Here is a 20,545-nt window from a genome sequence, read left to right on the forward strand (position 1 = left end):
TTATTCTAGGCAGGAGACTACATAATCATTCAGTAATTTTAGACTGACCCTGTATGCTTCTCTCCCAGTGGGACTGCATGACCTGAACTTTTCCTGGGATTAGATTTACTACCACCTTAGTCTGTCTAGTAGTAGACACATTTCATTTCTTTTTCTCCTAAACAAGTACAGCTCTCAGTTATTAAAAGGTAATCATGTGGCACATTTATTGCCCCTTTTCCTTTCAGATTGACTCCTGGAATTAGCAAAGAAAATGGCCGTGTCTCTAGGAATTATTGCCCTGTTCTGTCGCTGGTTCACCCTACCCAGAAATACAGACCATTCTCCACATCGAAGTCTACAATAATCACTTCAGGAAATTGCTTTCCCTATTGGAAACTGAGAGCTCACATCGGAATGTTTCCACAGCACAGCTGATGATAATTACGACTCACTGAAATTTCAGTTTTCTTTGATTGTGACATAAAAACTGGGACATAAATTAAAACCCAATTATCCTTTAAGGGTAATTGGGGTTATAAAACCAAGAGACTGTGAGTCAGTGTGTCGATATCGCAGGAGCACAGTGTCTGATGGAACAGTATGTGTTCTGTATCCCAAACAGCCTTTCACACGAAATGGTTGGGGATAAGGTGATCTGTGCACAGTGCATACCGAGAGAGTACATCAGACCGGGTGACAGCCTTGGAGAAGTGCAGTGAGCTTCTAGGACATCTTGGAAAGATTACAATATGCTAAAACTGCAAGAGGCACGTCCTGGCCTTCACTGTGAAGGTGCCCACTGGTGGAGCAAGGCACTCAGCGCCAAGACTCCAGCCAACACCTGAATGCACACTTGGAAAATGCAGTTCTTTCTACTTGGGCAATAGGTACAGTTCTTTGGTTTAACACAATCTACATCATTATAGTCCACGACCGAATGGACTTTGTTTTTCACAAAGGGCATGATCCACAAAGGCTGCAGAAAAGATTTTTGATAACAAGTCATAAATTCCCCTGCAGGAAGGGGAGCTCATTAAAGGAAGATTTGGATTATTCTTTAAGGACAGGAATTGCCCGCATGCCTGTGGCTGCCTACCAGGCCACCTCTTGATGATGTGTGTGTGTATATACTCTTCAGGTCAAATCATATCCACCGAAACTTCCCAGCCTTGTACCCCAAACCCTCTCGTGACACATCCCTCATTCTGGATTTTCAAAAGAGTTTCACTTCCCTGTCTTTCTAGAGAATGTCTTATTCCCTTTCATTGTGCATCGTCCGTATTTTTAAGAGTACATACCCACCACATGACAGTGACATTTTCCTCTCTAGCTCTGCCACTCAGCTGAAAGACTTGGCAGGACCTTGACTATGATGCGTGTGTTGGGCACATAGCAGACATAATGCTGAATATAATGCGCCATCAAAACAGCATAACTCCAGATTTCTAATTCTTCTTTTTGGAAGGTAAACATTGCCACAGGTTATTAGCTACATGGAAGACTTCACCAAACCCAGCTCCCTTTCAAAACCAACCAGGTTTTCCTTTGAGGGCACTCACCTCTGCTAACAATTTTCTGCCCACAGGACAACATAAAGGTCCAGACTAAGGTATCCAGCAGACCTCTGTTTTTAGTTGTTGCGTCAGTCTCATCAAGTCCCCTGAGAATCACCAGAGAGAAATGCAAGGTCCAGGTTATTTCCACCAACCCTGGGAAACCAAGCTTGGATAGACATCTAGGCAAAGTGTTATGTCTGATCTGGGCTTTTGCAACCTTATTTCATAATCCACTTTCTTATCTACTAACTCGCAAAACCAAAGAGGAATCGGTACAAACTGTATTGACAAAAGATCAGAACTTGATTCTCAATGGCAAAGACAAGTATACATTATAAATAGCAAAACAGCTGGCTTGGACCATGTTGCCGGCCACTCATCCAGTTAAGGGATTTGAATGACATCATAACCCTTGAGAGGGTATTGCTAGCCAGCTGGTGTTATTTAGAATACACAAAAATTGGAGAAAGAAAACACACACACACACACATACACACACACACACACACACAGGTTCAAGTTATGCAGAAAAACACGAACAATGGAAAAATAGTTTGCCCCTCAGGTGCCCTTCGCCTGGGGGTGGTGATAGGAAGCCTAGTAGAGAAAGGAAGAACAAGATTTTATTTTTTCAGTTGGCTTTATAGCTCAGCAAAGTCTTTGCCCTGTCGCGGGCAAAAAGCATGAGACAGTGTCCTAAAGGGAGCCAATTGCAATGCTGCCTGCCCCTTTTCTAGGTTCTAGGAAATGAGATCATTCCCCTTGCTTGGCAACTAGGACAAGGGGTCACCCCAGTGCTGTCTTCCAACCTACTTTACCCCAGTCATTTCAGGGTTAAAATTGTAGGATTTGCTCGAGATGGTTTTTTCTTCATTTCTGTTTTTTAATTTTGCATTTGCTCTAGAATATAAAAATGCTCGCCCATCCTCCATTGTATGTTCCTTTAATACCGGTAAGGTGTATTAGCAGATGTGTGTGTCTCCATGCCCAGTAGAAAGTTAATCAGAGAACAGATCCTTATTTTCTATGGCAGCATCAGTATATTAACGTCTGCTAACCCTGTCACTAACACACATTCTTTTAAGGGAAAAAAATGCTTCTGTGCTCTAGTTTTAAAATGCAAAGGTATGATGTTATTTGTCACCATGCCCAAAAAAGTCCTTACTCGATAACTTTGCCAGAAGAGGGAGAGAGAGAGAAGGCAAATGTTCCCCCAGCTGTTTCCTGTCTACAGTGTCTGTGTTTTGTAGATAAATGTGAGGATTTTCTCTAAATCCCTCTTCTGTTTGCTAAATCTCACTGTCACTGCTAAATTCAGAGCAGATAGAGCCTGCGCAATGGAATAAAGTCCTCAAAATTGAAATGTGACATTGCTCTCAACATCTCCCATCTCTCTGGATTTCTTTTTGCCTCATTATTCCTGCTAACCAATTCATTTCCAGACTTTGCACTTCAGAAGCAATGGGAAAAATCAGCAGTCTTCCAACTCAATTATTTAAGTGCTGCTTTTGTGATTTCTTGAAGGTAAATATTTCTTACTCTTTGAAGTCATTGGGGAATTTTCTTTAAATTGTTTACTGTTTGCTTCTGCTTAGAAATGTTATTCACTTTAGAATTTTCATTGTTTCGGAACTGGGAGTTATTTATAAATTGCTGAATATGCAATTCTGTGGGATCTGAAAAACTAGCTCCGGGAGATGGATGCCTTTGCACAGATATCTGTATGAGTAGAAACTATTGCAAGGTACTTATGCTAAATCCTCCACTTCTGCAGGGCTTCAGTGGTATCATTATAGAAGATTCCTTTAAATCCTGTCTATGGTTAAGGGCTATAGAGCATGGATATGAACTTTTAGATTTTTTTTTTTGCAGGTGCAGATGTTTTATTTTTAAGACCATGTTCATGTGTGTGCATGTGTGCGTGTGTGCGTGTATGTGTGTGTGTGTGTGTGTAAAACTTGTTAGGACTTTTTATTACAAGGTATGCCGCATATGAAGAGTTACCTTTTAGGTGATATTAAAGCTTTTAAATATGATCTTTGGAGCTAAGGTCCCAAAACTCTCTGCACTTATGCCCAGAGAGTCAAAGTTAGAGCAAAGTTTAATTTGCTCTTCTGAAAAAGAACCTGACAACTCTTGCTGACCCTGCATATTCGTATAATTTAAACAAATGCATACTGTATATATGGAAAGCGGAAACTTTCTAGCAACTGCATGTCCAAGTTTTCCCTTTGGAAAAGGACTTTCATGGGTGAAGTTTGGACTTGGGATTTCGTGTTGTAAAACTCTGATTTTATACTCGGTGTCGTAAAGTCTCTTTAGGTAAATTTGGCTGCCGCTGTTAATGCCAACTTCTCGTTTCCAATCACTGGCCCTAGTTCAAGTTTCCATTCTCAGCAAAATTATATCCTTCAAGACTTGTGTTTTTCCAATTTGCAAGCATTTTTAAGCCGCTGTCACTGGCTCCTCAATGCAATTGCCTAAGAGCTCAATTCATAAAACGTCCCTGCCACTTAGTGCAGCATTCATTCGCTGCTTTCAAATACTCCACCACTAGGATTTTTCTTAGTCAAGTAAGTGGCTTAGGAGTTAAGATACATCTCTGTCAGGCACCTGATCCTGCTACCTTCCAGGTGCCAAGACACATGCTGGCTACTTTGCTTTTAAAATAAATAGGGGTCTCTCTATATACTATATACATAGTATAAATAATATACTATGTGGTCTGACAGCTAAGGTTTTTGTCTCCCTACTTAGATGATCATAAAAGGGGTTGTTGAGTGTTATCTCTGTATTAATTACAAGTTTGGAAAACTGTCTCCAAAATGAACTTTTCAGAAGTGGAGCTAGCAATGTTGTTACTTTTCCCCTGTACCTGGAGCTTGAGAGGGCTGTGTGGTCCTTCAGATGTAATTCGATAAGTAAAGGTGTCCTGCCTAGAGGCAGAACTCACAAGCTGATTGTACTGTGAGTGTCAAGATATTTGTAAGCGTTCGAGTCAGAGGGAAGGGGGTAAGGCAGAGGACAAGAGCTTGGGATCCCTGTTCAGAGCGGCTACAATAGGCACACAATGGAAATTGGTGCCTTGATTGCGGGGGGGAAAGATGGACTCAAATCCCAGCTGTGCAATCTGTTCATTGTCTGAATGGACAAAAGGCAGTTTACCCAGGCTAATGGCATACCTGCCTGGGTGTCCAAATGTAACTAGACGCTTTCACAAACCCCACCCACAAAGCAGCACATGTTTTTAAGTCCTCAGTTTTCTATTCACATCAGCCTCATAATACCCACCCTGACCTGCTGTAAAAGATCTGGAACAAACAAAAAATGGTTACACCTACAGTGAGTATTTTCTTATGACTATTGCCCTCAAATTTTGCTGGGCATTTTCATTGTAGCCCAGAAATCTGGAATCAATTGATATTCCATTTATTTAAGATAAAAAAGAAAGGTCTTTTAAATTTTGAATTTGCAAATGATTTTTGAGAAATAGTGCTCTGAATTCTTTTTCTTTCTTTTTTTCTCTTCTCTTTCTGGTTCTTGCTTCCTTTCTCTCTATATCTTTCCTTTCTCTCTCTTTGTTTCTTTTGTGTTTGGCAAAATAAAAGACCAAGAAAAGGACGGACATATGGGACCACTTGTTTCAAACTTTTAACCCCTAAGCAAGTTTGTTATTGTTTTCTTTGGGGGGAACATAATGTGATAGAATTCTCTGGTTCTCTCTGGGTGTACTGGACTGCTCCCTGAACTAAAGGAAAATGCAATGGAGGTTCTCTCTTGTCCTAGAACTGCAAGTGCTGATATTTATCTAACAACACAACTCAGCAAAAAAAGAAAGAAAAGGGGAAAAAAAGCTATAAAAAATAAATCTTATATTCTGAAATGCTAGTGGTCTATATGTATTGTTGAATTTATATGTGTTATGCCAGAAATAACTATTAAAAATATAGTTTTAACATCTCACGAAGTTCTTAATTCACTAAGGCTACCTCTTCCCATGGATTTCACGAGAACTGAAGAACTTCAAGCCATCTACAGTTGCAGGTGCTTGGCCTTCAGCATTACTATAAACTCAACAAAGAAGGGAGGGATGGAGAAATAAGATTGGAAGAATAGTATGCATTCTAGAACTGGCCCATTGCCAGAGTGTGGAGTATGTTCTGTAAGATCAATTCAGAGTTTGCTCTTTTGAAAAAGGCAATGAAGTCCAGATAGGTTGGAACTATTGAGATTTCCACTGGAAATATTGAAGGGGAAAACCCCCACCAATTATTTTATAACTAACAAAAAGGTAGATTGGATGAGAACCTGTTTCCAGCAGTCCTGGTGGCTTTGGCTATGTGGGGGTGGAGGTCCTATTGAGAAAAGGAAGAAGTATTCAGTGGAGCTTTCTCCTCCTCTTCTATTTTATGCCCGTTATTTATGATGATTTGCAAATAGAGGGCACTTTTCATCTTCAACTGTTTTACAAGCATTAACTACATATTTACGTTGTGTTAACGAGAGTTAGGGGCTTAAGGTTTTTTTTCCCAGTTGCTGAGCTGAAGGTCTGGCCACAAAAATGGAAATCTTAATTAAAATGATGGAGCAAACTCTGCCACTGTTTTAGAGAGCCATAAAGTTGAGAGTTCATGGGGGGCAGGGAAGGCAAATGACTGAGTCTGTTTCTCCAAAAGGGATGGGGTTGAATGGGCCTGCCACTACTGTGAGGTTCAGAAAAGCCTCTTTTTACAATGATCACTTCCAGTGTAACTCCATGACACTTTTGATAAGGTCCTTCACTTACATCCTACCAGTGACTCTACCAAGGCCACTGAAAGTAAATGCATCTGAGAGAGTTGTGAAGCTACTCACCTTGGGAAGCTTCCTGGAAGAAACCACATCTTTGTGCCATAAGTAGCGATACGGAAAAGTTAGTGATCACGTTAGCGTTGTTTCTACTACTTTGAGAGACGATGGAGTCCTGAGCCACAGAAATCCTGCTTTCGGCCAGGCTGCCATTTGGCTATCACTGGGGCTCCTTCAATATATTTTGCTATAAAATGGATACAGAGACAGATAAGTCCCTCCAAGACATAAAGTCAGAATTCCTGTGACAGGAAAAAAAAAATCTTTTGCAGGTTTTGAGCCCAATGCCCTGTTCATGGAAGGCAATCTCCCCACATATGTTGATTTGATATTGCACTCGACACAGAAGGCATTAGAATACAGAAGATGTAGGGTCTACTTAGCATGAGCCAATTTCATTCCTAAATCCTATTTTTCCTGTTTCTGGGGTTTTTTTTCACTTCCACTTGTGGTTGTGTTAACCGCCGATATTCCCCAGGTAAGAAGTTTCTTTCTCTCTCTGTCTTCCTCTCTGTCTCTGTTTCTCTGTTTCTCTCAAGTGAAAACAAAAACAAAAACCCTGTAATGACATATAGTATTTTCACAAATCCTTTTTTATCCACAGTAAATTATCTTTAATCAGTAGCTGGGGAATGATGTCCTAGTTAACTTAATATTCTGGTCCATAATGAACACATATGCCATCTGTAGATGGCCAATCTTTAGAGAATTTAAATTAATAAAACGTATTTGGCCCCAAATCTGGACTGAGCATAGTTTAACCTTTGATAATTCAAAAGGTTTACCAGGATCTCTGGGTGGTGTGGGATTCTACTGCAATAATAGCATTTTTCATTTACATAGTAAATGTTTCTAGATATTTTATCTCATTGAATTGCAATAGGAATCTGCAAAGAAGGGGTTCAGTGAAGTCCAACGTGGCAAGGGGATTAAACACAGGTTGTTTGATGCCAAGACATGCTCAGTCCACAACACCCTGTGGTCCGTCATGCACTCTGTTGCACTTCTGTGCAGGGTGGTTCTGACTAATGGCAGTAATGGAATGCTAGGGGTGATGCACCTTTGACTCACCCCCACGGCCCTTGCAAGGACCAAGGAGGAAATATGACCATCCTTCTATTTTTTTGGCAGGTAAAGATGCACATCATGTCCTCCTCGCATCTCTTCTACCTGGCCCTGTGCTTGCTCACCTTCACCAGCTCTGCCACAGCTGGACCGGAGACGCTCTGTGGGGCTGAATTGGTGGACGCTCTTCAGTTCGTGTGTGGAGACAGGGGTTTTTATTTCAGTAAGTAGCCCTCCCTCTCACTGCTCTGTGGATTTACAACCGCAGGGAGTGTGTGAATAACTGAATGACTGCCCGTGGCTGGCAGCCCTCCTCAGCCTCTGAGATTCCTCACCTTAAAGTAAGCCTAGTGTTTCAGCGGGGCTGTGGCAGGTTTTGCAGATTTAGGATGGAATTTTCCTCCTTAGCAGTTTGTCTTTTAACTACTTCCTGCTGAGCTTTCCCAAAATTATTGTGTTCTACCCTCACTATTCCTTTCCTTTCAGTGAAAGGAAAGGACAGAATGACCCTGGGGAATTGAGGTTTTTGTTTTCTAGATCCGTGGGTGCCCATATAAACATATGGAAATATGGAGGCCTATTTTAAAAGCTAGGTAATTTGGAATAGAACAGTAAGGTGAACTTGGAAAAAGAATTAAGGGGGCACATCCCAGATGTCTCCCTGTGATATGAAATCACCAGGGACAGAAGGTGAACTTTGCTCAAAGGCACATTTGCAAAAACACAGGTACTCTCTGAATGCAAACTGAAATGCCATATTAATTTGTCCTCTATGCAAATTGACCTTGATGTTTTGTTATTGCCTTCCTTTGACTTAGCTTTTCTCTGGGACTCTCCAGTGATATCTCCATCTGGAAAAGAGTTTCTGACAAGTGTGGGGTTACTTATCCCATAAGGAGGTCTCAGGTGATTAAAAAGCTGACAGTCAATAAAAAATAGATAGCCCAGTCAATGTTTGCAAATAATAAACACAAACATAAGTCGATGTTGCCTGGGGGAACTGAGCACTTACAGAATCTACCTCGGAGGCATCTGTCTCCTTGTATATTATAGGACAGTGAAAGATTTAAAGCCAATTGCTCATTCTATATAATTATTTGGAATTTTAGAGGGTTCCAGGAAACTGATGTTCAGGTCCGCAGTGAGCATGAATCATTCTTAGAGGTTCATTATCACTCGAGTGTAGACAGCTTACCTCAGTTGCCCACTAAGCTTTGAATAGCTCCTCTGATGACTCACACACTTCAAGTCTTTCTCATCTTCTTCCCAGGGAAGGTGGTGTCTGCCTGTGTGCCTGTGCGTGTGTGTGTGTGTGTGTGTGTGTGTGAGAGAGAGAGAGAGAGAGAGAGAGAGAGACAGAGAGAGAGGGAGAGAGGCTGGGGGGAGGGGCCTGAATATAGCAGTCTGGGATGAGTCTGGGAGATGGGAAGAGAGAGGCTGATGGGGATTGATGATCTGTATTCACCAGAGATTTGGCAACAAATAGTCTTTAAACAACATGTGACAGAATGAGAAGTGCTTTTTACTACTTGAATGGGCAAACAACCCTCTTTTTCCAGCTAATGCTTTAATAGAGTGAATTCATTTTTCTGGCAATAAAGCAGTTTTATCCAGTTCTCTGTTGTAGTGCAGATGAATAAGTTCATTGGGTGGGTACTTTTCAAATAGCAGATTTGTTTTACCTTTGAAATATATAGTGAAAGGCAAATGTGTTACATCAACATCACCCAATGATGGGTTGTCATTATTCTTTGCTTTACTGCTACTGATGCACATGTAAAAAAATGAAAAAGTAATTCTCACATATTATGCCCAAGAGGATTTTTTTTGCCTTGATAATCCATTTGTGCAATTTCCTTTGATCCAAGGATCAAGGTGATTGCCAAGCCCACAATTATGTTATGTCTTCTGTTATGTGCCAGGGTGAATTGTCTTGTTCAACTTGATGTGCTCCAAATTTCCATGTACAGTGCAAGGAAACTGGATCATTCTGTGCCTGTGATGTTTGCATTAGATAATGAAAAACAGGAATGTAAATAATGATTTGGTCCCAAGTAACCATATAATACTGATATATGTGCAAACAGACAGCCAATAGTATTGAGCAACTATGATGGAAACCAATTTCAAGGCACCAAAAAGGTTCTTTTATTGTTACTACAATGATCAAATTTTAGCAAATATTTTTCAACTCCATTCTAATAACTTGAAAGGGAAAGGTTATATATAGCAACTTTTGATGTTTAGATTATGACTTTGGATAGAAAGTGGTTTCAAAGATTGTGACTATTGTCAGTATTGTCATTGAGACTATGTTTCATAAATTCTGCCTTGTAGAATTCCATGCCTTATGTAAATTCTTTGTCTGACATAGACCAAAAGTATTCTCGTTAACTTTCTAGTCAACTGGACAGTACTTTTTGCCCAAGAGAAGTTAGCCTCTTTAAATTTTTTAATTTAAAACTTCAATGGAGCATCTGCTATATGTCAGACACTGTACTAGGCATGAATGAGATGCCTAGAAATGAATGAGAAATTGACTTTGCTTTCAAAGAACTCATAGTCTAGTTAGGAGATTAAAAAAATACACATAAGTATTATCAAGTGTCATAAGAGAAAAATAATCATAGGAGAATAGATTATAGTCTTTTTTGCTTTTCCTGAATATTTTGTCCCATTTAAAATCATCTAACCAGGATCTACCCTCTCAATGGGCTCCTTGATGCCAAAGACTATTTTTATTTACCGTTGAATCCCAGTAACTAGCTCAATGACTGAAATAGTAGAGGCTCATATTTGATCATTGAACTGACAAGCTTGAATTGAATTGAATCCAATTGAATGGAGTGGAATTACTTATTTGGGATCTTAGTCTTCTAAACCATAAAGAATTAGGTTTGTCAAGTACTTTGGATAATTCTTATCTCCTATTTACCCAGCTATTGAATAAAATTGTTTTTCTTTTATTCAACTGAATATGGCATATACTAACAATGACTTAGAGGCTACATTTTGGTCATCATCCCCAAGCTACACTGACGGTCTGTTTTGTGTCTGAGCCAACTATTCTAACAGGCATTAACTGTTGTCAACAAATTTTATTGAGTTTCCTTTTTGTCCCCTGAGATTTAGTGTGTGTGGAGAAGTCAGTTCTAAGCATTTATGGGTCTTTGAAATACTATTTAGAGGAAAGCAGTCTTCCTCACCTCTATCCCCAGTCAGTTAACTCTTTTCATTGTTTTTACCCTTATTTTCAAAGTTTTATTGTGGCCGTGCCTTTTATTTTAAGCTGCTTCAAATCCATTTTGAAAGTATAGTTTCATTGTTGTTTTCTCTTTTTAATAGTGAAAAGCAGTTTCTGATCTTCATTTGAAATTCAAACATCTAAAAGAAAATTGCCTCCATATTTATCTTTTCTGTCAGGTCAGAATGTTTAACAAGGGGAGTTTTCTTACCCCATCAGAAACAGAACAGTTCTGAATAAAAAAAATTTTAATGTTTACTTTGTATAGACTGACCCAGCGTGTGAATGAGCTCATATTTCTCTATAAGCACAAGCTTCACTACAACACAGTGGAAGCAAACTTCTAGATTATCTGTTTTGTGAACAATTTTTCCAGCATAAGTGGAACAGTTCCTCTATAATTAATGCAGCTTCCCCAGACATTTTATGAAATGAAAGTTCCAATGAAGAGCTAATTACTAATTCTTCCCTGTGCATCATAGTAAGAGAAGGTATCAGCCAGTCTTGTGCTCTCACAGTCCTGTGAGAAAAATGGTGGCGTAATGAAGTGGCACAGTGGGAAAGAGCTAGCTATTATCTCACCAGATTGATGGAGCCCTCATAGAGAAGGGCTTGTTGTAACCTCATTTTGCATGAGACATAGCAAGAGGAAAAGAGCTGCGAGTGAAAAAGAAGAAGTTGAGCTTGCCATAGATATAATTTTTTGACAGTCATAGTGATTAACCGTTTTAACATGTACTTTAGGGGCTTGTGGAATTTCTCTCTTTGGAGATACTTAAAAAATTGACAGACAACCAACCATCTTGGATGGTTTCAATTAAGAGCAACCAAAAGAAAGCAAGTTTCTGGGGTCCTTTTTAGTTTTAAGAGTCTATAAACAGTCTCTTAAATAAACTGTGTATGCTTTACCTCAGCGGTCTGGGAAAAAGGAGAAGTAAATCAATTAGAAAAGAAAGTTGGATACCCTTTCAGCTATCACAGATTTATAGCTTTTGTAAAACATACTTCCAATGCATAGTTATTAAGAACAGGTCTGAGTAAACTAAGGGCATTCTTCAGTGTTAAAACATACTGCTTTATGGAGGCTAAGTGAAACTTTGCAATGAATTTGTTATTGATTGCAACAACCTTCCTAGATCTAGGTATTATTATTAACTCAGGCTTCTTTCATTTGAAATATAGTCCTCAGAAAACTGCTCCCAGATCTGTCACTCATTAGTTGTATGACTTTGGCAGGCGTTTAAACTTCCTGGGTCAAAATGTCCTTGTCCATAAAACAAGGGGATTTTGTTAAAGTAAATGACTTCTAACTTTAACAGACTCGTAGTCCAGGTTGTAATGAACAAGGATTTGGTGCTATTCAAGAAAGGGGAACCTTAGATTTAAGTAGTGACCCAAGAACATTTAGTGTCCTTTATCTTCCCTAAAGAGTTTCCATTTGCCCCCAAAGATAGAAGATTCCACCTACTTAAAGAAAGTGTAGCCAGCTTCTGTTTTATTTTGTTTTGTTTTGTTTTAAGCTGGGTTCCAACCCCTCAGGAATGGAATAGAAGCTCAGACAGGACCAAATATACGAAGGTCATCTGGCCAAAGGAGCACATGTCTCATGCAAGCAGATTGCCATGTTTCTTTGTGAGGAAGGACCAGCTGACAGTTCTCATCTTTACATTTTCTCACTCTCTTGGATGTGAGAACAAGTGGGTAGGTCAGTTTTTAGTTGCCATTTATTGAATCAGATGGGACAAATAAGAATCTGTAGGCTTCTAAACCTTGGCCAACCGCCTTTTGCCAGCCTATAGTTCAGGGCATTCAAAGATATACATCATTAGCTTTGAGTGGGGCTGGGTTTGAGCTACACCATTCATATTCCATAGCTTGGTACCCCTTACACCCCCAGCCATGCATTTGTATGACAGCTGGTCAAAGTTAAGGGTACAGTCTCTGGCTGTGGAAAAGCTTTTCTCTTTGAAATTAATTGGCACATGTGGGGTTTGACCTTATGGCCCCAGCCTCATTAGCACCACTAAGCTAATAGGCCACAGATACTCTTAAAGAAAAGTAATGAGTTTTTATATTGATCCTAAATGCTTGCTACTACTCTTTAAATATGCCCAAGAGGACCAGTCTATGCAACCAAAGGACAACTTAAAAAAGTGATAGTTTCTGTGCAAAACTAGAAAATAATTTGCATTTTCCTGACATTTTCATATTCTTTAAGACCATCTCCCTGATGGAGAATTATAAGCAGCAGAAGAGTGAATGGTTCAAGACCAAGAGCATGGTCTCTGTTGCCAATAATTCAGAGTTTGAATTCTAGCTTATTTGGTGGGTGGCCTTGAGCAAATTACTTAACCTCCTTGTTCCTCAATTTCCTCATCTGTAAAGTGGGGCCTACCTCATAGAACTGGTATTTGGATTAAATGAGTTAATGTATTAGAACATATTAACTTAGAATAGTGCCTGGCACATAGTAAGCACCATATGCATGTTAGCAATACTTATTTACTCTCTTGTGGGGCCAGTCGCAGTCTATTGCAAAGGTTGAGGTATCTGAACAGCCCAATTAGTTATACACTCATTTTCTCTCCTTAAGGGTAGCTGATAAAACCTATTATTAATAGTAATAGGCATATAGCAATATCAGTAAGAAGAAGAATGTCTTACGTTTGACTACTATATTTACTTTTTCAAAATCCATTTGCATCAGCTCTCTCACTTTGGTTTTACCCCCTGGAAAGCAAGAATTATTGCTTCTCAGGACAAATGAGAAACGTGAGACACTGAGATTTTGTGACTTACCTCACTGGATGGATCTAGAACCAAAGTTAAGGTCTCTTGTCTCCAAGAAGCATGTTCATTTGGCCATTTACATTGTTTAGAGGTCCAAAATGTTATGGCATAGGGAGATGCTTCCAAAAATCCCAGTCCTCTTCTGAGAGAGAGTAACCCAGTTGATTCTGAACACTTCCTTGAAAGGAGGCATGAGGGAGATATTCATGTGATGACCCTACATTTTATCTTCCAGAAAAATTTAGGAAATACTAATTGAATTTCTTCAGGGTACACAAGAAAAGTCTTTGATTATGGGCTGCTGCTGTTCAAGAGACTGGACCCTACTCAGACCAAACACTGCAGGTCACCTGTGAGCACCAAGATATGCAGTATGATCTGGGGGAGCTCCTCTTCTAGCCAACTTCAAGTTTTTTTCCTTCTCTGCCAGCAACCTTCAAGTACCTCATTTCTTACAGCTATTATTTCTCAAAGACCAACTGAAGAAGGGCTGTTTATTTGGACCAGGAATCTTTCTCTGGGTGTTATGGGAGAGAGGTGGTAAAGGAGAGGTGGTCACAGGTTCCATAATCCAGATAGTGTGCCAGGAGGAAGAGGCTTCTCCAGCTTAACCATGGAAGGAGTTATGAGAGTAGTCAGGTGTCTGGATATAAGGCTTCCACCTGTGCAGGTATCACTCAAGCAGTTGTTTGACACTTTTGGTTTTGGATGTCTCGTATCTTACGTGGCTGGTAAGTTAGGCATTTTGGATCCAGAAGAGAGTTTTGGTATTCTTCAAATTCCCTGGGCCACCATATACCTTTTTCAGACGTCACGTACCATGCCGGCCTTCCTCAGGGCCTCTGTTAAGAGTCGACCTCATCCCTCTAGCAGGCTTCCTTCCCATTTCACAGCCTATAACAAAGAATCAGACACTGAAAACAGGTACAACAAGATCTCTCTCAAGTAGATTTCTCATTGTTCTCAATAATGGGCCACAAAGCCTTTGCTCTTTTATTCAGCCAGATGTCTTTGACAACCATGGTGGCAAAAAATCATTCTTGCACTGAGCTGCTGCCCTGGCAGAGTTCCATCCTACACCTCTCTGTGAAACATCAGCAAGCTCTTACATCACAAAGAATTACTTTTGGTTGCCTGGAAAGTTCAAATCCTCAGGACTTATTAGCTGTTAGACTAAGAAGATGACAACATAGCATTTTGTTTGTCTTTATCTATATGTGAGATCATGTTTAAAACAGCAAAGAGCTGTTATTTGACGTGCAATTCCTTAACTGCAGTAAGTTGTATGCCTATTTAATGCATTGTTTAGTCTCATATTGGCTAAAGCCACTTAAAGAAGCACTTGGCAAGCTCTGGCTTTTCATTCTTGGCATAACTGCCCCTCTTACTTTTTCACTGAACCTTAAATACCAAGAAAAACCCTTCACTTACTTTATATCTGGCAATATTGCTTTATGCAATTGGCCAGAACTTTTGCACGTGGCTCTCTGCATTTGTCCTAAGGTAATTAATGGCTTTGCAATATTTGATCAGCAGCGGCACAGACACAAAGAGAAATTGTGCAACCAGTAGAGACCACACAGTCTCTTAAATTAAAACCTTTTGCATTTAATGCTCATGCATACTACAGGACTACAGGATAGGGTTTCCATGCAAAACAAAAACAAAAACAAAAAACACGCTGAAGCCCCTGGAAAGACACCCAAGAACCTGATTATTGATCAAGTATACATCTCTCTAATATCTCCTTCTGAAAAAAACCTGATTATTCAAAGGAAGTAAAAATAAAGACTGCTGCAAGCCTGGAAACCCTTGAAAAATAGTCAAACATCAAGAATGAAACTCACAAACAGGTAATGTGTCCAAGGTCACACTGCTACTTAGTGTCAGAAATAGAAAAAGATACTGTTGATTCTCTCTTCTGATTCCAATGCAGTGTTTGGCCTTTGGCAGCAATGAACCATGTCTATGTCAAAGTTACCAGATAAGTTAAAATGGCCTGGGAGAGGCCTCCAATCAAGCTCACCCAAATGAATATAGATCTTGGTGGCTTTCTCATTCCAATAAACTCACCTGAAACTTAAGTTTAATGTTTTTCCCTTCCTGTAGAAATTTGCACAAACCAAAGTAATTCCTTGCCTCTTTCTTATACATTACACAAAACCTTCAGATGTGCTTTAGACATTCCAAGTCCACTTAAGGTCATAATTTAGACTATTATTGTATATTATATTATTCTGACTCTTTGGTCACTCTCTCCAATGTCAACTTGGGTAGAGCTGCTTTGGAATGACTTAGCAAAGCTGTGCTCCTGGAAAATCTGAAACAGTCTGACGAGTTGTTGGATCAGCTTTTTTTCTGGAGATTTCTCTCACGGCCCCAGGCCAAAAGAAATTTACACCTGATTTTTTTGCAGCCTTCCAAGCAAATACTCTATGAATCTCTTCAGACTTTCTTCTTTCATCTGTGGTCTTTATGAGGTACTAAAAAGGCTATTGGAGGGTCTTTTTAAACTTTGAAATCAGGTTAGTCATAGAGTCAATTCTGTGAATATTGCTGGGAAGATGGTACTACCTCTGTGCCATTTACCCTGGTGAAATGGCTCTTTCATCAGAGGCAAGTGATTAAGAAAGTCTGCACTGAGCCAACCCACTTGCAGCCAACAACTCCTGATTATCTATGAAACTGGGGAAAGGAGCACCAACAGTTAGAATTCTGTATTAAACTGATTTGAGGATACTATAGATTTTGGCCTCTTCACTTCTCCTTCCTCACTGCCCCCAGCCCCAGCCCCAGCCCCTTTGTGAGACCAAGTGGATGTTTTTAAATCCTACTTCATTCTCATACTCCCGACTCACCTCCCCCAGAGTGCCATTGGCAACAGTTTCTCAACCTCAGCACTACTGACATTTTGGGCCAGATAATTTTTTATTGGGGGGGGGGCTCTTCTTTGCATTGTGAATGTTAAACACCATACTTGACTACTACCCTCTGGATGCCAGTAACCTCCCTCTGGGTCATGACAATCAAAAGCATCTCGACATTGCCCGATGCCCCCAGGGTGAGGATGTGGAATCACCCTCGTTGAGAACTACTGCACTAGAGGTTTCCAAAAGAGAAGCCACTAGAGGGATGGGAAAGCCATGAATGAAAGTAACAGAGAAACTAATTATCAGTCACTGGTTAATCAGGAGTCTATGTTCCATTGCCCTGAGTAAACAATGAGAAGATTCACTGTGGTCTTAAAAACTTTTCTCTGAAAATAAAAAGCTCTTCCTATAGGCTACCTAGAAGGTATTTGTCGGCACTCCATTTTATGTTATAGCTATGGAACTCATTTTAGTAACAGCAGTAAAGGAAGGCAGAAGTGGTGTAAAGCAAAACTTTGTGCTTAGAAATATGATTATGACCACTTGGAGCAAATGAAAAAGAAGCCCGTTATCTATGACCTCAATACTTACGGTCGTTTCCTTCTTAATCATATAATAAATAGCTGTCAATATCCCATAAGTGAAAGGCCTGGCTCAGGTATGGTGGCCACAGTTTTTCTCATACCTTCTGTGTCTTCCTTATCTAAATATCATTAGAGGCATTTTATTGCCCAGAAACAACCCCCGCAGAAAACAGAAAGAAGATCAATGAAGTATTACATTGGAAACCAGAAGTTCCACATTTGAGCCTCACCCAGTTCCCCTACTTAATAGCACCTTTCCCCCTTGGCACAGTTAGTTAATATCCTTGGGTCTTACATTCTCCTTATTAGTAAAGTGGGAGTTAAAATATTACACCTCAGACTTGCTTTGAGGCTCAACTATAGAAGGCTTAGAAAACCTAAGGGGCCATCAAATATGTTACTGGTAATTGATTGAGTTGAATGCTTTGCCTTGTCCCTCTAATCATCACCACAAATTAGTTCAGTGGTTCGACTTCAGTTATTAATGACATTAACCTATTAGTTCAATTGTTCTTTAATAATTATAACCTAGAAAAGTTAATTTAGCAGTGTATCATCTCAAAATTATTAATTAGAATGAAAAGTATATTGGTAACTTCTATTAACATATCATTTTGCATTTAGACTGCCCAAGAGTTAACTAATGGATTTTCAGCTCACCCAGTATTACTATTCATGCCCTCATTGCAGGAAGCAGGAAAAAAAGACAGAGCCTATCATGTTAACACACTAAGCTTGCTTAAAGAGTCTGTCTCCTCAAAGTGTTTAGGTAGTCACTGAGGTTTCACATGTAGGCAAAAGATTTCCATTCTCCCAAGTCAGCTATTGGTGATTTCTGCTCAGCCTCAAAATGCAGCGTTCAGCAGAGGGAATGTACTCACTAATCAGAAAAGTATCTGTGCACTCTCAGGTTGCCCAGTGTAACTGCTTCCTTATCTCACCCTGACTTAGGGGAATTGAATTTTTTTTGGGGGGGGGAGGCATGGCTTTGATGAAATAAAAATTGAGTTTTATCACCATATGGTCCAGTGACCATGTGGCATGTGGTTCTTCTATCTCAGAGGCTCACATCCAACAGCTCTTAGAGACACAATATTTGACTTAGCAAAGACACTTTTGAACCTCACAGTCAAATACTGGTCACTGCTGCCATGAATTTTCATTCTATTTTGAGCTCTTTCAGAAAAATAAAGTTTTAAGGTTTTGTTTTTTTTTTTCTGTCCTCCATAGCCTCCAGTGTTGGGCACTTAATAAAACTGCTTGACTTGACGTTGACAAAGTCATTCCAATAGCTATTTCTTTCTATCAGTCCCCAGAATATACCCCCATGACGTTCCATCTGCTACTGCTACCATTAAGGATCTGAGATTTAAGGTATAGAATAAAAAAGCCTATTTGAGATATCATTTCTTGGGACCCCTTCACTATTGCCCCAGTAAAAATTTCTCCTAGCTCAACAGTGAGCTAATTCTAGTCAACAGAGAATTTTCAAGGTCTACCAAAAGAGCCTTCACAAAGAGGTTCCATCTGTGGAAGTGGTTTTACAAACAGAACCTCCACTCAGTTCTTCTCTATCTCATCTGAGATATTCAGACTAAAAGGAGTGATGGTAGTCAAGGGAAGGCACATAACAAATGGTATCCTTGGCAAATAAGCCCCCAAGGTAGGTATAACAGCTGGAGCACCAGCCCTCAGAGAATAAGTAATTTTTGTTTGCCACAACATAATTGAAGAATTGCAGATCTAGAAAGAACCATATAGAGCAATCTGGTTCAGTACACTCACTTCTCAGATAAAGGAAGCGAGGTCCAGAAATAACATAATGGGCATGAGGTCACAAAGTATACTAGTGGGAAAGCCAGAACTGCAATTCTGTCACCTCGCTTAGACCAGGGCTCTTTAAGGCACAAGAGGACACTTTAAACTTAACCTTGATTAATTCACATAAAGGTAGTACTAGCAACTCAGAACTGCTATGTCAGTCACTTCTGGTGTAATGCATTAGAATAGTGTTTGAAAATCTGAGCCCTTAACCAACCAGAAAACTTTTTTTTCCCAACTTCTATCACCCATCATCAAGTCTCTTTATTCCAAATCTGATGAACATGACTATAGGATTATGGATCTTCATAGATTCTAGTAGTTTGATTGATTAGAGGTTTAAAAGAAAATAGTAAAGAGCTAATTTCTTTTTAGAGATACCTTTAATTTTAGGTCATGTCAGCCGGTTGCCTAGTTTATGCATTTTGTATTGCTTGTTAACTCAGAAGCCACCCAAAACAAAAGGTATTGTCGATGCATTATTTCTGTCTCCACGCATTCCTGACTTGCTAGTCTTCCATGAAGGTCTTCCATGAAGAAGCTTAAATTTTCCTACGTATTTTGAGTTTTATGTTTCTTTCCATTAAAGTTTCCAGCCGTTCATAGACATATTTAGTTTGGCAGAAGGTAGTGGTGACTCATGGAATGAAGAAATTTGAAAGCAAAGCTACTGAAAATGGATCTAATTTCTTTTTGGGGTAATTTGGGAGCGAGCGATTGATAATTTGTCTAATTTTTCCTGGTTTCATCAGCTGCCATACTGCCAAATATTTGTTCCATATGGATGCTTTGTTATTACTGAAACATATAACAAATTTCAGCTGCAACTATATCTAATATGGTCAAAGGGTAAGACTATTGTTGGCTCATTTTCTCATTGTTTTTGGCTGGACATCCTCAATCAATGGTTATTGAGTGAAAAAACAGAATCATATTGAAACCATTTTCAGCATGTTCCTTCCTATGGATCCAACCATTTCACTGTGAGTTTGTCAAGGACAGCAAATGTTCCTTATTAAAGGGATGATTCTGTTTTCGGCATAGACACGACTGCCAGTTAATTGCATTCACCTTATAATTCCGCTCTCTCAATTTTGTGTAGAGATGTTTTTGGCTTTCCAAAGATTCCTTCTTTTTTGCTGATTCTTGCCTCCCACTATGGAACAGATATTTGGGGATAGATTCTACGAAGATCAATGACATACTCATACAATAAGCATCATTTCAGGCTTACCTTAAGATAGACAGTCTGTGGGCCCTGAGTCATTTGAATCATAAGGTTTGTAAAAGGTATTAGTGCCACAAATCTGGCTGGCATTTCTGTAGATTACTAGTGCTTTGCATGCAATTATGGAAATCTCCCTTACCAGAAAAGCCAGACAAGTGTTCAGTAACACTTCAAGAAAACACTATGCTGTGTAAGCTAAAGACACAGAAGGACTCACTTCTGGCTGGTTCTGAAGTAGGCACTGATCACTTAGTGTCTTAAAGTCATTTACCAGGTAATTGATTTCAATCAATATAAATGATATCGATATGCTCCCCCAACAAAAAAAACAATGGCAATAATAAAGAACAGAGAAGTCTCTTAGAAGAAACCAGAAGTTATTGAAGACCATGGAAAGTGGCAAGAAATAGTCTCTTGTTTATGATAGGAAAATTTGGTTTGATTAACAAACATTCTAAGGGTCACACATGTCACATAGTAAAAATAGAGTTTAGTATGTGAAGACTAAGGCCTTGTTACTCAAAACAACCTGATAGCTTGCTGGAAATGCAAAATCA

At 39.5% G+C, this 20,545-nt stretch overlaps 1 protein-coding gene across 5 annotated transcripts in view; it reads left to right on the forward strand.

Annotated features, from left to right (window-relative positions):
• Positions 1 to 2,726: 2,726 nt before the first annotated feature.
• The window catches only part of IGF1 (insulin like growth factor 1), a 76,258-nt gene continuing 58,439 nt past the window's right edge, over positions 2,727 to 20,545 (forward strand). For 2 of the 5 annotated variants that reach the window (XM_045779896.2, XM_045779894.2), the window contains exons 1-2: positions 4,819 to 4,880; positions 7,518 to 7,674. In XM_045779896.2, coding sequence (XP_045635852.1) covers positions 4,866 to 4,880; positions 7,518 to 7,674 — 172 coding nt within the window. In that variant the 5' untranslated portion in view covers positions 4,819 to 4,865. Of the gene's footprint in view, positions 3,063 to 4,818; positions 4,881 to 7,517; positions 7,675 to 20,545 lie in introns of those variants that run through there. The other 3 variants (XM_045779893.2, XM_087868812.1, XM_045779895.2) reach the window with 3 other exon arrangements.

Source organism: Ursus americanus, chromosome 17, assembly GCF_024610735.1.
Source record: "Ursus americanus isolate L20-20 chromosome 17, mUrsAme1.1.p, whole genome shotgun sequence".
NCBI classification, from domain to species: domain Eukaryota; kingdom Metazoa; phylum Chordata; class Mammalia; order Carnivora; family Ursidae; genus Ursus; species Ursus americanus.